Source organism: Narcine bancroftii, chromosome 1, assembly GCF_036971445.1.
Source record: "Narcine bancroftii isolate sNarBan1 chromosome 1, sNarBan1.hap1, whole genome shotgun sequence".
Lineage (NCBI taxonomy): Eukaryota > Metazoa > Chordata > Chondrichthyes > Torpediniformes > Narcinidae > Narcine > Narcine bancroftii.
In genome coordinates this window covers 247,534,183-247,550,623 of record NC_091469.1, presented here as the reverse complement: position 1 = coordinate 247,550,623, position 16,441 = coordinate 247,534,183, and the positions used below count along the sequence as shown (strand labels likewise).

Here is a 16,441-nt window from a genome sequence, read left to right as displayed (position 1 = left end):
AAACTATTTGTATTTTAAAAGTATTTCTGTCAAGATTTTAAGGAATTCTGAAAGCCACAATGAAGGGTAGTAAAGCTTAAACTTCAAAAAAACAGCACAGTTTAAAAGAGCAGAAAGTGCAGAAGAATTGAAGCCAACCTCGTTAAAAGATCCAGAGATCGATTTTGGAGCAGCCAAAGTCTCAAAGGACAACTCAGGCTAAGGTATTAGAAACACCAGTGCCTTCGACACGAGATGGCGCCGATACTGGTTCTGCTGGAGGAGTCATGGATCACGCTCCCAGGGATGTGGGACCTTGTGGAACTGAGGGCCCTACTCCCAATCGCGTTCGCGCGCATGTCGGACCAGCTGCCGACGTGCCGAGCCTGACCACTGAGATGTCAGGCCTTCGCTATGGAGCCCTCGCTACACTGGGCATGCGCGACTTCCGACCGGGCCCTGACGATCGGGGTGACTCTCTCCTGACGGCAGAACACGTCGGGCCTATGTGGGAGGGAATGCTGACACAGAGTCAGGAGGCCCGGGCAGCAGCGCTCACTTTGGAATCAGAAGAAAAGGAAGAAGAGGAGTTAATGGAACAACCTGAAGAAGATGCAGAAGTAATATTGAAAGCAGCTAAACTTCAAGGTAGGCCTCGAAAACTTAAAAAAGCTTCTAGAACTAAATCTCCCACCTTTCAGACTTCTAAAACAGTACAAGTGGAGGAAGAAACCACTTTGTCTGTTTCTGAAGAGTTTATGCAGTGGATGGATAATATGGCTGTTCAAGTTACCCAAAGTTTCCGATAAAGTAAGCTTCAATTTACTGAATTGAGAGGAGAAGTAGCATCAATTAAGCAGGGTGTGGTTAAATGTTTAAGAGCAGTAGATGTGGTCCGGGGTGAATTGAAATTTATTAAGCAAGCATTTTGTGACTGTACAGATACTGTGTATCGGTATACTGAACGAATAGATTATCTGGAACATTGTCTTACATATTGGAATGTTCAGAAGCGTGAACTTTTGCAGAAGAATGATTCGTTGTAAAATCAAAGTAGACGTAATAATGTTAAAATAGTAGGTTTGCCAAAAGATTTTGAAGGAACAGATCCAGTGAAGTTTTTCAGAAATGGATTCCAGAGGTGTTGGGAAAGGATGCTTTCCCAGAAGGACTGGAACTGGACAGAGCACATAGGGAAATACGAAGAAAACCTTCTCCTGATCAGCCTCCATGGGCAGTTCTTATTTGCTGTTTAAAATATCAAGATCGTGAGTTAATTTTGCGATTGGGTCCAGGAAACTCGGCAGAATCAGGGTCCTATGATGATTCAAGGTCATAGGGGTTTTTTCATGCAGATTTAAGTCAAAATGTGACACAACGTCAGAAGGAGTTTAATCCAGCTAAGGCTGTGTTATGGAAGAAGGGTTACCCGTTTACTTTGAGATACCTTGTCATATTGAAGGTGTTCTAGGGAGACTTTCAGGCTAAGTTTTTTGATGATGAAATTGAAGCTTTATCTTTTGCAATTCTTTGCCGAATAATTCACATAGTTCGGAGTTGCAGAAACAACTGAAATTGCAGGGTTTTTCGAAGCGGAATGGGAATGGGAACAGCAAGAAGAATTCTGAAGAGGAACATTCGACCCAGATGGGAGAAAAGGATTATCTGTCGTGGCAACTGGTCTTCAGGACCAATCTGTTGGAGTTGTGGATGTAGTAGATTGCTATTTAGGTGGTGTTTTGAGATATACAACTATCAGCCGGGGGTGGATGGCACTGCATCTTCTGAAGTCATAACCCACTTGTGGTTTAGAGTGAGTACCACTTTGGTGGTGCTTTTTTTTCTTTCAAAGGGGTTTGGGGGGGGGGGTTTCTTTATTTGTGTTCAGAGAGGGAAATGGGTTTTTTTTCTTCTCTTTGGTGTTTGTTTGACTGTGGGTTGGTTGTGTTGGGAGTTATTGGTTAAGATAAAATTAATAATTTGAATTTTGCGACATTTAATATTAAAGGGATGAATCATCCGATAAAGAGGAAACACGTCTTGGATTACATCAAGAAGATGAAGATTTTCTGCAAAAAATACATTTGACAGAAAAGGAACAGCGGGACTGGGTTGGACATGTTTTGGCATCTTCTTTTAATTCTAAAGTTAGGGGAGAGGCGATTTTGGTACATAAAATCATTTATTTTAGAATCTTTTTTTGAGAATGCTGGAAGAATTTTGAAAGTGAATCGTAAGTTGTTTTCAGAAGCCTGGACTTCATTGAATTTATATACACCGAATGAAGATAATGGACAATTTGTTACTGATGCTTTTTTAAATTTGAATCAATCAAACGAGAATATATTGGTAGGAGGGGATTTTAATTGTTGTTTGGATCCATTGCTGGATAAATCTCCAAAAATTGTTAAGAAAACTAAGATGGCCAAAAGGGTGATAGAATTGATGGAAGAGTTGAATTTAGTTGAAATATGGTGACGAATTCAGCCGACTGAGAAGGATTATTCATTTTATTCTGCTCGTCATGAGTCATTTTCTAGAATAGATCTTTTTTTGTTTTCAGCTCATTTACAGGGTAGGGTTGACTATGCAGAATATAAGAGTAGAATTTTGTCAGATCATTCTTTGCTGTTAATTTCTAGTGAGATTGTGAAGAAGGTGGAAACAACCTATTGTTTGAGGTTTACTGAGATGTTGCTTAGAAGACCTGAATTTGTTGTGTTTTTGAGAAATCAGATTAAATTTTTCTTGGAGACAAATTTATGTTGTGGGATGCTTTGAAAGCATATTTGCGAGGTCAAATTATTAGTTATACAGCTAAAGTGAAGAAGCAATACATGGAGTTAGAGAAAGAAATTGCAGATTTGGAGAAAAAGTTTCAGGAAAATGCAACGGAAGATAATAAGGTACAGTTATCTAATCTGAAGCTTCACTATAATAGGAAGCAAACTTACAATTATGAGAGATTGCTTTTGAGATCAAAACAGCGTTATTATGAATTAGGGGTAAGGGCACATAGAGTATTGGCATGGCAGTTGAAGACTGAACAAGCTTCCAGAACAATTAATGCAATATGATACAGCAATGAGCTCTCTGTCTGAACCCTTCTCCATTAACAATGGCGTGAAGCAAGGCTGCGTTCTCGCGCCAACCCTCTTTTCAATCTTCTTCAGCATGATGCTAAACCAAGCCATGAAAGACCTCAACAATGAAGACGCTGTTTACATCTGGTACTGCACGGATGGCAGTCTCTTCAATCTGAGGCACCTGCAAGCTCACACCAAGACACAAGAGCAAATTGTCCGTGAACCACTCTTTGCAGACGATGCCGCTTTAGTTGCCCATTCAGAGCCAGCTCTTCAGCGCTTGACGTCCTGTTTTGCGGAAACTGCCAAAATGTTTGGCCTGCAAGTCAGCCTGAAGAAAACTGAGGTCCTCCATCAGCCCCCCCACATCTCCATCGGGCACACAAAACTCAAGACGGTCAACCAGATTACCTATCTCGGCTGCACCATTTCATCGGATGCAAGGATCGACAATGAGATAGACAACAGACTCGCCAAGGCAAATACCACCTTTGGAAGACGACACAAAAGAGTCTGGAAAAACAACCAACTGAAAAACCTCACAAAGATTAGCGTCTACAGAGCCGTTGTCATACCCACACTCCTGTTTGCTCCGAATCATGGGTCCTCTTCTGGCATCACCTACGGCTCCTAGAACACATCCACCAGCGTTGTCTCCTCTCCATCCTCAACATTCATTAGAGCGACTTCATCTCCAACATCGAACTACTCGAGATGGCAGAGGCCGACAGCATCGAATCCACGCTGTTGAAGATCCAACTGTGCTGGGTAGGTCACGTCTCCAGAATGGAGGGACATCGCCTTCCAAAGATCGTGTTATATGGCAAGCTCTCCACTGGTCACCATGACAGAGGTGCACCAAAGAAGAGGTACAAGGACTGCCTAAATAAATCTCTTGGTGCCTGCCACATTGACCACTACTAGTGGGCTGATATCGCCTCAAACCGTGCATCTTGGCGCCTCAGCAACCTCCTTTGAAGAAGACCGCAGAGCCCACCTCACTGACAAAAGACAAAGGAGGAAAAACTTAACACCCAACCCCAACCAACCAATTTTCCCCTGCAACCGCTGCAACCGTGTCTGCCTGTCCCACATCGGACTTGTCAGCCACAAACGAGCCTGCAGCTGACTTGGACATTTACCCCTCCATAAATCTTCGACGTGAAGCCAAGCCAAAGAAAAAAAATATAAGCCACAGGAGATTAATGAGGAATTTTGTGCTTTTTAAAATCGGGATTTGTATGCATCTGAAGGCAATGTAGATACTGAACAGATTGATACATTTTTGTCTAAGTTGAATTTACCTTTACTGGAGAAGAATGATATAAAATTGTTAGATGCTTCATTTACAGATTTTGAACTTAAAGAGGCATTACAATCCATGCCGATTGGTATATCACCTAAAGAGGATGGGTTTACAGCAGAGTTTTATAACGTGGATTAGACTGAAGACCTTCACCCTCCAGCATGGTGTAACTGTTGAGACATCACAGAGTAATGTGTCCGGCTGCTGGGCACCTAGACATCATTGAGTTTGAGGTCCGAGATGGTGGCCTGCAAGGTTTGCGTCTCCACATTGTTCCTCTGTGCCTGAGTTAGTTGTTCGTAATCCAAGCCGGGCGCGAGAGTGTTGATTGCTGGATGGGAGAGTGCATCTGCCACGACATTGTCCTTGCCAGTCCTGTGTTGGATGTTGATCGTGAACTCAAACATTTACGAGAGGTGGCGCTGCTGTCTGGTGCACCACAGATCCTTGGCCATTGCCAGTGCTTGAATAAGGGGCTTGTGATCCGTGAAGGATGTGAATGGCCTGCCCTTGAGGAAGTAGCAGAAATGGTGAATGGCCAAATACAGTGCCAGAAGCACCCGGTCGAAGGCACTGTATTTGATCTCCGGCAGGCGCCATTGTACATCAAGCTACTGTTCCAGAACCACCCACACCCCAACCTCACTGCAGCTGAGGCGTCCACGGAGAGCGCTGAGTGCACCTCCGGCCGTGGGTGCACCAGCAGTGTGGCGCTAGCTAGAGCCTCCTTTGTCGCGATGAAAGCCCTGTCTGCCTCCTCTGTCCACAATAAAGTCTTTTCTTTGGTGGCCATGAACACGAACAATAAAAGTTCATTATCCCCACGAACTCTTGGAGGCCTTTCAGGCTGGAGGGTTAGGGGAATCATCGAACAGCCACTACCTTTACCGGCGCCGGCGTGGCCCCAGCCACTGAAATGGTGTGCTCCAGGAACTGGAGGGACTCCTTGCTGAACTGGCATTTGGCCACATTGACCATGAGGCAGAAGTCTGCCAGCCGGGCAAAGAGTGTGCAGAAATGGGCTTTGTGTTCATCGCGGTTGCGACTGGCAATGAGAATATCGTCCAGGTAAAAGAACACAAAGTCCAGGTCTTTTCCAACCGCATCTCTGAGGTGCAGAAATGTTTGGGCCACGTTCTTTAGACCGAAGGGCATACGCAAGAACTCGAAGAGGCCAAAAGGGGTGATAATGGCCATCTCACCCACGTCGTCTGGATGCACCGGGATCTGATGATATACCCACATGAGGTCCACTTTGGAGAAGACCCGTGCGCCGTGGAGGTTGGGAGAAAAATCCTGTATGTGGAGCACCAGGTACCTGTTGGGGGTGGTTGCGTCGTTCAACCGACAATAGTCCCTGCACGGTCTCCGGCCCCCGGACGAATTTGGGACCATATGGAATGGCAATGCCCAGGCACTGTCCGAGCCAATTTTATGGATGCTGACTGGACAAATAGTCCAACTCCAATCAAAAACTCATCTTTCCCCTTTCTCCAAATTACAATATTGTTGAATGAAGCAAGGCTCTGCTGATGAACTTCAGCAGAATTTTGTGGAGTCTGACACATTTATGCTGGTCAAATTTGTTCCTGGCAAGAAAAATATATAATACAGGATGCTGCCAGGATTTGTTCTGGCACAACTAATGTGTAACTGGGCCTCACCTGTAAATTTATAATGTTTTATGCTGGTGGTGAGTTCTAACAAGTGTTATTATAAATTAAATACTGTGATATTAGGTACCAGATATCAGTCGTCCCCGATTTACGATGGGATCCTGTTGCAGAACTCCCCATTCTAAGTAAAAAATCGTAACTTGTAAAGTACTGCACTTACCATTTTTTTCATAATTAAATGTTGAAAACAACATTTGTGTATTGAATGCAGCGACTGCGAGTGTGGTTGAGTCAGCATTGCGAGAGAGTGCTCCATACGCTGATCTCGCGTGATGTTGCTGTCGCCCAGAATCGCGCAGGAGTAGCGTATCGCATATCACAAGCACGGGGACGCATCAGAACTCGAAATCGAAAGTACGGGTTTGGACCATCATAACTTCAAAAAATCAAGCCATCATAAATCGGGGACTATCTGTATCAGTAAATTACTACTTGGATGAGATTACATGATTTTCTCTGAGGTAGAAAGTCGAGGTACAGAAATATCCTCACCTTGTAATTTGAGGAGCATCTTATGGTCAGAGTCGTTGCACTTTTTGACAACGTGAGAGCTAAATGTCAGGGTATCTAAATGGAATGCTTGCCACATTTTCATAACGATGGGTCAGCATAGTTCGTGTAGTTGTTAGCTGAACATGTGTTTTAGTGCCAGTGGCTCGAGTTCAAAGTTGATGGTGTCTGTAAGGAGTTTGTCCGTTCTTCCCGCTACAGCGTGGGTTTCTTCCAAATGTAGAGTGTTATAGGTTAAATGGTTCCATGGGTGTAATTGGGTGGTGTTGGCTCATTGGCCAGAAGGGCCTGTTACTATGCTGTATCTTGAAATTAAAAAATAATTCTCAATGATTAACATTACATTAGCTAGGAACCCTTCAGGTTAAGCACAAGGACTTTGGTTTGCAAATCAACAGTCCTATGGGTTAGGTTATCCGCAGAGTAAACACCAAAGTGTGTAGACACTATGACTGAAATAAAAACACCATGCTGCAGAAATTCAGCAAGTCAAACCTGATGAACAGCAGAAGCCCAAAAACGCTCATTATGTATCTTTATCTTAACTATATAAAGTGCCCTGTTTGACCTGCTGAGTTTCTCTAGCATGGTGTTTTTACTAAGTTATCCTTGGAGTTCCTTGACATATTTGCAAATTCTCTGTGCACAGCCTCCTTTACCTTCAAAGCTTTCTTTCCATGGCTTTCGTGAACCCTGGCAGAAATGGTCGGCACAGGATCGTTTGCCATCTTGCTGGTGGATGGCTTCACGTCGGAATCGTGTAAATTTTGCGAAGTACTGCAATGAAATAGAGAATCGTCAGGTGGTATTGATAGAAAGGAAAAAAGCTGCAGGTTCAACCCAGTGTGCATTAAAGCAATAAGGTGCAGGATTTGTTTTCTGTTTGCGAAAAAATAAAACATAGATAATTGAACTGTCTGGTACAGTAATTATCCCCATAAACCACAAAGAGAACCTTGAATCTTATGTCTGTGCACCAACTGCATCACAGTCTGAGCATAAAGCCCTCCAAAAGATAGTGGATGCAGCCCAGGACATCACAGGCAAAACACTCCCCTTTATCGAAAACATCTACAGGAAACGCAGCCGTCGGAGAGCAGCAGCAATCATCAAAGATCCACACCACCCAGTACATAGTCTATTCTCATGGGTACCATCAGGAAAGGAAGTATAGGTCTCACGACTCACATCGCCAGGTTCAGGAAGAGCTGCTACCCCTCCACCATCAGTCTCCTCAACAATAAACTTAATCAGGGACTCATTGAGGTCTCATAACATAACATAACAATTACAGCACGGAAACAGGCCATTAGGCCCTTCTAGTCCACACCGAACCAAACACCCCTTTCTAGTCCCACCTCCCTGCACAATGCCCATAACCCTCCATCTTCTTCTCATCCATATACCTGTCCAACCTTTTCTTAAATAATACAATTGACTCCGCCGCCACTATTTCTCCCGGAAGATCATTCCACACGGCTACCACTCTCTGAGTAAAGAAGTTCCCCCTCATGTTACCTCTAAACCTCTGCCCCTTAATTCTTTACTCATGACCTCTTGTTTTAATCTTTCCTCCTCTTAACGGAAATAGTCTATCCACATCCACTCTGTCTATCCCTTTCATAATCTTAAATACTTCTATCAAATCCCCTCTCAACCTTCTACGCTCCAAAGAATAAAGACCTAATCTGTCCAATCTCTCCCTATACTCAAGATGCTTAAACCCAGGTAACATTCTGGTAAACCTTCTCTGCACTCTCTCCACTCTGTTTATATCCTTCCTATAATTAGGCGACCAGAACTGCACACAGAACTCCAAATTAGGCCGCACCAACGTCTTATACAATCTCCATGTATTGCAGTTTGTTTACATTCATTATTGGTTTACAGTTCTTTATTTGATTACACGTGCACATGTGTAGTTTTAGCATAACCAATAAGTCGTAACTCTGCCTCACCCACAGGAAAAACAAACATCAGGGTTGTATGTGATGTCGTGCATGTACTCTAACAATAAATCTAAAATCTGAAATTTGGGTCAGCAACCTTCTGTGTGGCATCTTATTAAAAGCCTTTTGAATAGCCAAATACACAACCAACTCTGGTTTCCCTTTATCCACTCTGCTAGAACCAAAATAGTCAAGCATTCTTTCCTTTTCATAACTCCAGGTTAACCTTGTTCAAGATATACATTTTTTTTAAATATCATCAATATAAAATCCCTCATTAGAGATTGCAGTATTTCCCAGAAAATGATGTCATACCAACAGGATGCTGGTTACGAGTTTTCTCTTCTGCACTTGTAGAGCTATCTCTTGCCATTTCTGTCCCTCTTCTATTTGGGCATCTCACAGTAATTTGCTTTTGATTTACTCAATGTTCCAAATACTTGTGGAAAAGGCAGAAAATGAGTTCCTCTTGACCCAGCCGTGGTTTCAAAAACATTTTAATTTCCGATTTCGTCTACAGCAAAGATATAACTCCTCGGGGGAGTGGGGGGCGTCATGTGATGCGGAGGACGTAGGATGTGGGATCCTAAAACACCCGGGAAAATATAAGAAAATTATTATTTAGCTAAAGTAAATAGAGATTAAAATACGAAGGAAGAAGATGAGAATAGTCCATTTACTTTTTAAAAAGCCTTTGAAGAAATGAACTCTTCTTGCTGGAGCTGATGAAGCTGTTGTTCCTGGATATGAGAAGAGGCCTTTGACGCAGAAAAGTCCAGGACCTCGAGTGAGATCAGTAAAATCTGGAGGGTGTACGTAGTTACACTTAGTGACAACTCAGGACCATTGGAGAGTTGAGTTGCCAAACAGATTCTTTAAGCAAGATCAGAGAGTCAACTTTGAATGAGAAGACTGATTACAGTGGTGAATTAACAAGTGTTGCAGAACATGTACAGATAAGCTTTGGAGAGATTCTTTCAACTTGAGAAGATTTTATACAAGATAAAGATAAAATTAAGGCTATAAAAAAGGATAAAAAGAACTCTGAAGGTGAATTGAAACAGATGGTATGGGAAATGTGGGATTATATTAAAATGATGTGGGAAGATATAGATTATTTAAAATCTGAGGTTAAAGAGGTGAAAGAAAAATACGAGCAGTTATCTACCAATATGATGGAAGTACAAGAACAACAGAATGTGAAAAATCAGAATATTATGAAGGCGTATGAAAAGGATAAACTTATAGAGGAGAAGCTGAAAAATTTGGAGTCTGAAGTTAAGGAAGAAATTACTGAGAGGAAGATAAATTCTGAAAAAATTGTTAAGATGGAAAATTTTAGTGGGAGAAATAACATTAAGATTGTAGGCTTGGAAGAAGGGGAAGAAGAACACGATATGATTCAGTTTCTCCAAGGATGGATACCCAAGGTTCTGGGGGTATATCAATTTGAAGATGCAATTGAAATTGAAAAAGAACATCGAGCCCTCAGACCACAACCGCAATCAAATGAAAAACCTCACTCTACAGTAATTAATTGTTCAAAATATCGAGACAAGGAAAAGATCCTAGCCTGAGCAGCAAAGAAAAAGTAAGAATAAAGTCCACCTGAATATCATGGTTCATAGGTTTTTTTTAACCTGGATATTACTGCACAGCTGTTGGCAAAGGGGAGACACTTTAATGAAGTCAAGAGAAGTCTTTGGGAAAAGGGAAACAAGTTTACATTATGGTATTCAGCGATGATGAAGATTGTATTACCGAATGGCAAAAATAATTTTTTTTATGGATTACGAACAGGCATAAGATTTTGTGGAAACTTTAACTTCTAATAAGTCGAATAAATGTGAAGGAATTATTTGGAATGTGAAAATGGACACGTGAATTCGAGACTCTGTTTTGATATAACACAACACCAGGGAAGTGAAGGGTGCCGGAGTCCATTGGCCGCTGTTCATAAGATCATTTGTGGCAATGAGCCACATCCTGTACAATAGAGGGGGGTGATGCTTTGTTCTTTAGTGCCAACGATAGAGGGGGGCATAAGAATGGAGTTGTATTGATGTTTTATTTTACTTTAGAGAATTAATTCAATATTGAATTTAAATTGGATGTTGGAGAGATGTGAGATTTTCAATGGATATATGATTAACTGGGATTATTGTTAGATATATTGGAATTTAACCTTAACGTCATAGAGGGAGATCTATTATTATTAAATATATGTTTATGAATGGTTATATCGATTGCAATGATGTTTATTTGATTTTATAGAATTGATTTAACATGGAATTTAAATTGGATGATGTAAGAGATATGAGATTCCTAACAGATAAATGATTAATTAGGAGTAATATTAGATATATTGGAATTTAACATTTAGAATGAATTTAAAACATAAGATATACATATTTAGATATGTTATCAATATATTTATTTATGAAATCTTTTAAAAAATCCTCTCCATTTTCTTATTTTGTGCTTTCTTTCTTCCTTTGTTTTCTTTCTTTTTGTGGGGGGGGGTAGGGGATAAAATCAAAATTATATATCATTTTGCATTGTGTCTATTCTAACGTATTGTTCAAGATGAAGAAACATATTTATGTTTGATGCAAATGGTAAATAATTTTTTTTTTAAAGTTAACTCCTCCAACTTAAAAACGTTTAATCTGTTTCGTGTACCCCTGCCTTCATGTTAAAAACTTCCCCAATATCAGCTTGATATTCCCATTCCCTCGCCCAATCACACTTTATTCAACTTTACCAAAAGAGCAAAACATCATTAGATTTCAGATTTATTTTCAGAGAACGTACACGATATCACATACAACAGGCCAGGCAGAACTACAACTTATGGACATTGCAAAGAAAACTGTACTCAATGTACAGATGCAAACAAATAAAGAAATGTAAACAAACCGACAATGCAACACAGAGAGAAAAAAGTGCAAACGTTAAGAGTTCTTAAATGCGCCCGATTGTTGTTGAGATGTCCGAAGGTGGAGAGGTAGCAGCTGTTCCTGTATGTGATGGTGCGAGTCTTGTGGCACCTAGACCTCTTTACTGATGGCAGCGGTGAGAACAGATAGTGTTCAGGTGCTGTGGATCCTTGATGATTGCTGCTGCTCTCCAACAGCAACATGCTCAATGGTGGCAGGGCTTTTTTCCTGTGTGCACTACCTTTTGCAGGGCTTTACGCTCAGGGGTATTGGTGTCCCCATACAGCTGGTCAGCACACCACACATCTGAAGAAATTTGCCAGGGTTTCCAATGTCATACCGAACCTCTGCAATCTCCTGAGGCACTGACATGATTTCTTCATGATGCCTTTAGCATGTTGGTCCAGGTAAGATCCTCTGAGATGGTGACTCGCAAAACTTAAATTTTCAAACTTCCTCTTGAATCCTGACTCATTGCCCCTTTTTGTACAATCCACAGCCATGGCATCATCAGATTTGTAGATGGTGTTGTTGTTGTACTGAGCCAAACAGACATAGGTTTGTATGGGTTAGAGCAGGAGCCAAGAATGCAACCCTGAGATGAACAGTACTGATGGAGATTGTAGATATGTTCTTACCAATCCTCACTGATTGTGGTCTGGAGGTGATTAAATCCAGGATCCAATTATACAGTGAGGTGAGGAGTCCCAGTTCTTGGAGTTTGCTGATCAAATTTGAGGGGATGATTGTATTAAATGCCGGACTATAGTCGATAAAGAGCATCCTGATGCATGCACCTTTGCTGCCTAGGTGTTTCAGAGCTTTGTGTAGAGCTAGTGAGATGACATCCTCTGTAGACCTGTTACTACGATAGGCGAATTGGAATGGATCCATGTTGCTGCTCAGACAGATGATACTGTATTCTTCAACAACAGCCTTCGTAAAGACCATCACTGTTGATGTGAGGGCCACTGGTCAAGATTAATTTAAACAGTTTACCACACCCTATGGGGAACCAGTGTGACTGACCTGTTGGAAACAGGTGGGTACCACACCCTGCCAGAATGAGATGTTGAAAATATCCATGAAAACATTGGCAAGTACATTTACATAGGTTTTTTAAATCTCCACTGGTTACTCCGTCCGGACTGAATGCTTTTTTCGGATTAAGTCTCCTGAAGGCAGCCCACACATCATCCTCGGATATAGACAGGAAAGGATCAACAGTGGTATTGGGGTGCATAATGGTGGTTCTTTCTTGTTCTTGTGGTTGAATTGGGCATGGAAGGCATGAAGTCAATCTGCGAGTGAAGCATTGCCATCTCCTACTGCACAAGATTTGGTTTTATAGCAGGTTATGTCAATTAGGCCCTGTCGGGTATCCTTCAAACAGGAACTGATTGATGGAGAAATATTTTAGAATGCCAGATATTTCTCACAAAATTGTCATTATGCTGAGGTTCCATAACAGAGATGATCTCTGCATGAGGTCAGGGGCTGGATTCCTTGATACTCGTCTGTATGGGAATTCTCTGTAACCAGATCCCACATCATTTGCATCAACAAAAACAAGGATTTGTGAAAGGTGACTTTCTGTTGCCCGAATCGTTGTAATGTGGGGAGTGCTAGAACTCTAGAAATTTTTTTAATTGCAGGCCAAGTAAACTGAGACATCTTAAGAATCTATTGTCTCCAATGATTAGACAGTCCCAAGTTATCCCATCCAGACAATACCGTAATAATTTACTTGAGTTGATCTGATTAAATGTAATAATTGATACAATGCTAGCATATACACCTGTTATTGGATGGAATAGCAACTCTGTTTCGGTTGGGTAGAAAAGTTGGAATAAGCACTTACTCTGTTGTCGCTGACCCAGTTAAGAAAAGACTTGTTCTGCCGAATTCAGCACAGTGACCACCTGCAACTTTCTGCAAAATATAGAAATAGCTATTTCATTTTAGCTTCTCCAACATCATCTTCACATTTCTTTCAAAGTGACACTCTCAGAAATATTTTTGTCGCCAATGAGCTTCTTTTTATTGGCCTTCCAATATGGAAGCAAATTTTTATTGTAACCAGTTCAGTTGAATAACAATATGGGCACCATTTTCAGCAAAAATTGCAGTGCCAATTTATTTGATGGTCTGGTAATAAACATCGCTCCATGATTGGGATAGATTATTTAGGACACAAACCAAGCTTGCGGAGTTCAATGCAAACTACCATTCACGTGAACTTCTTCAGGAATGTTCACATAGAACACTGCAGCACAGAAAACAGGCCATTCGACCCATCTAGTCTGTCGACCATTAGTACACTAGCCCCATTGACCTATTCCCATTCCATAACCTTCCAGACCTCTCCCATCCATGTATCTATCCAATTTATGCTTAGAAAAACAAACAATTGAGCCCACACTCACCACATCAAATGGCAGCTTCATTCCACACTCCCACCATTCTCTGAGTGAAGACTTTCCCATAATGTTCCCCCTAAATCTTTCTCCTTTCAGCTTAAAACTATGACCTCTCACATTCATCTTCCCCAATCTAAGTGGAAAAAGCCTTCTCGCATCCACTGTTTACATCTCTCATAACTTTGTAAACCTCTATTAAATCTCTCATTATTCTTCTTTGCTCCACGGAATAAAGTTCCAACCAGCTTAATCTTTCCCTGTAACTTAACTCCTGAAGACCCGGCAACATCCTAGAAAATCTTCTCGGCATCTTATTACTATCCTTCCTTTAGTTGGGCACCCAGAGGTTCTCAGTAAATCAATCTCCCAATTTCTCTCCGATGTAGAGAAGTTCATAAAGGGAGCACCAGGTGTAGATTTGTTTGGGTTTCTGTAAAGTGTTTTTTCCAAGTGAAGTGATTTACTTCCGAATTGCATTTCCATCTCTGGAATCACATGCACGCACTGTTATGAGCATTGAAATGTGTGAGGTGCAACTGGCATCACAGTGAGTGTAGTGGTTAGCGCAGATAACCAATCAATCCAACTCCAAAATCTGAACTACAATATCATTAAGCAAGAAAGTCTGCTGACGCTGTGATTCATGTGCAACACAAAAATTTGTGGAGAAATTCAGCAGTTCACGCAGCATCTATAGGAAGTTAATGGCAACCAACGTTTTGGACGTGACTTTCGTGAATGTATGAGAAAGAAGCAGGAATGCATCACATTAGATAAAAATTAGGGAAGGATTGAAGAGGAGGGAGGAAGGAGCAGGGAGAGGAGTACAGGCTAGCAGATAAACGGTCATAGGTGGGTCTATGTGAGGGGGCAAAAAATAAAAAAAGCAGAATTGATGGGGAGAGGGGATGCTCAATGAATAAGGAGGGGAGGGAAGCTGTAGGAAAGGAGACACAGGGATAGGGAAATTGAGAAACTCAGGGAGGGGTTTAATGGGATCCGGAGGTTCATGTTAATGTCTGGGCAATCTGCAACCAGACAGCATTAATATTCACCACTGCTTCCATAAAACCTCTCCCCGACTTTCTCACTTTTGTCTCCTTTCGGCCAGCTTCCAACCTTCCCCAGACTATTTACCAATTTATTTCCAGCCCAAGACATGGACATTTTATTAGCTAGCATCTACCAACTTCTATGCATTTGTCTGACATTTAAATATCCTTCCATTATTCACTCATTGATGGATTCTCATATTACCTGATCAACCAATGTTGAAATTGAGTAATTGATGATCCCACCATAAGCATTTGAATCTGCTTAATCCCAGAGCAGAAGCAAAATCTTTGAATAGGTACATGACAATATCCAACATTAAAAAACTCTATAAATTATTTATAGAACATTCACGCCTTCCTACCTCCATAGATTGTGATGTTGATTGACCTTCTTCCATTGCAACTGGGCAGTCTGTCGATTGCATTCTGTATTTATGTTTGCATATCCACTTCCGCACTGTCAGGGAAAGAACATATCCAAATTATGTCCAACCTGCAGATTATACACAATTTCAAATGACATCTTGAAAATGTGTAATGCTACTAAAGTTGATTTGCGATGATAATGATGGCCTTGAACAGCAATGAAAAAAAAAATCAAATTTATAAAATGTGACAGGAAACTGAAAAATAACAAAATGCCCTGAAGTATGTGACAAAAATCAAAATTTATTCTTCATAATATTACATTAGACCCTCCTTTTATTAAGGAAAATTTGTGGTTCATCTGGAAAAAGCATGATTTTGGAACTCTCATTCAAACTGTTTCCATGCATAAACTTCAATCGAGGGAAAATTACGGAGATATTTTTCAATTATGTGTTTGTGCATGAATGATTGGCTGTACCTCTCAGAGCATGAAAAAGAACTCTGCCATAATTTCATGAACGGAAACAAAAAACTCACAGGAGAAACCTTGGCTCACAAGATATAATTTACGACTTACTTGCGTGTATCTACAAATTTTACAACCTTGGGTCATGTCTTGGAGCGAATAAAGTACTTCAAGAGCATGGTGACTTTTAGCGCATGGGAAATATAGAAATAAAACTTTTATTTCACCAAGTTTATTCGTTCAAACCTTGCTGCAAAAATCAAAGGCTTCACCCGCTGAGCAAATCCTTTGAATGATGTGTTAAATCGGGGTAAGCTCCGCCTTCTGTGGAGGTCATTAAAGAGTCTTTGGAACTTATCAAAATGATTGCCATTCTGAGTTGGGAATCCTGTGGTCTACTCTGGAAATTGGTTGAGAGTAGACATCAGGATTCACACTGATAAACCCTCCAGAGGAAATTGCCTGTCAACATTTAATAAATTGGGTCACAGGCTGTAAAGGGAACTGACACCACAAAACCATTCTTCAGGGTGGCTTGTATTGAGATATTTCCAAACGGTATTATTCCACTTTGTTTACAGTAGTTGTAAAAGTCCTCACTTCAGAACATATTTTACTCTATTATTTATTACATAGTCATTTAAAGTTTTCATATACATATTTTATGGAATATTTGGAAAGTTTTG

At 41.0% G+C, this 16,441-nt stretch overlaps 1 protein-coding gene across 7 annotated transcripts in view; it reads right to left on the bottom strand.

The window, feature by feature from the left end:
• Positions 1 to 16,441, bottom strand: part of LOC138740925 (uncharacterized) — a 290,457-nt gene that overhangs the window by 164,073 nt on the left and 109,943 nt on the right. For all 7 annotated transcript variants that reach the window (XM_069894271.1, XM_069894280.1, XM_069894261.1 and 4 more), the window contains 3 exons: positions 15,283 to 15,377; positions 13,307 to 13,377; positions 7,217 to 7,334 (listed from right to left, as the gene is read on the bottom strand). In XM_069894271.1, coding sequence (XP_069750372.1) covers positions 7,217 to 7,334; positions 13,307 to 13,377; positions 15,283 to 15,377 — 284 coding nt within the window. The remainder of the gene's footprint in view (positions 1 to 7,216; positions 7,335 to 13,306; positions 13,378 to 15,282; positions 15,378 to 16,441) is intronic.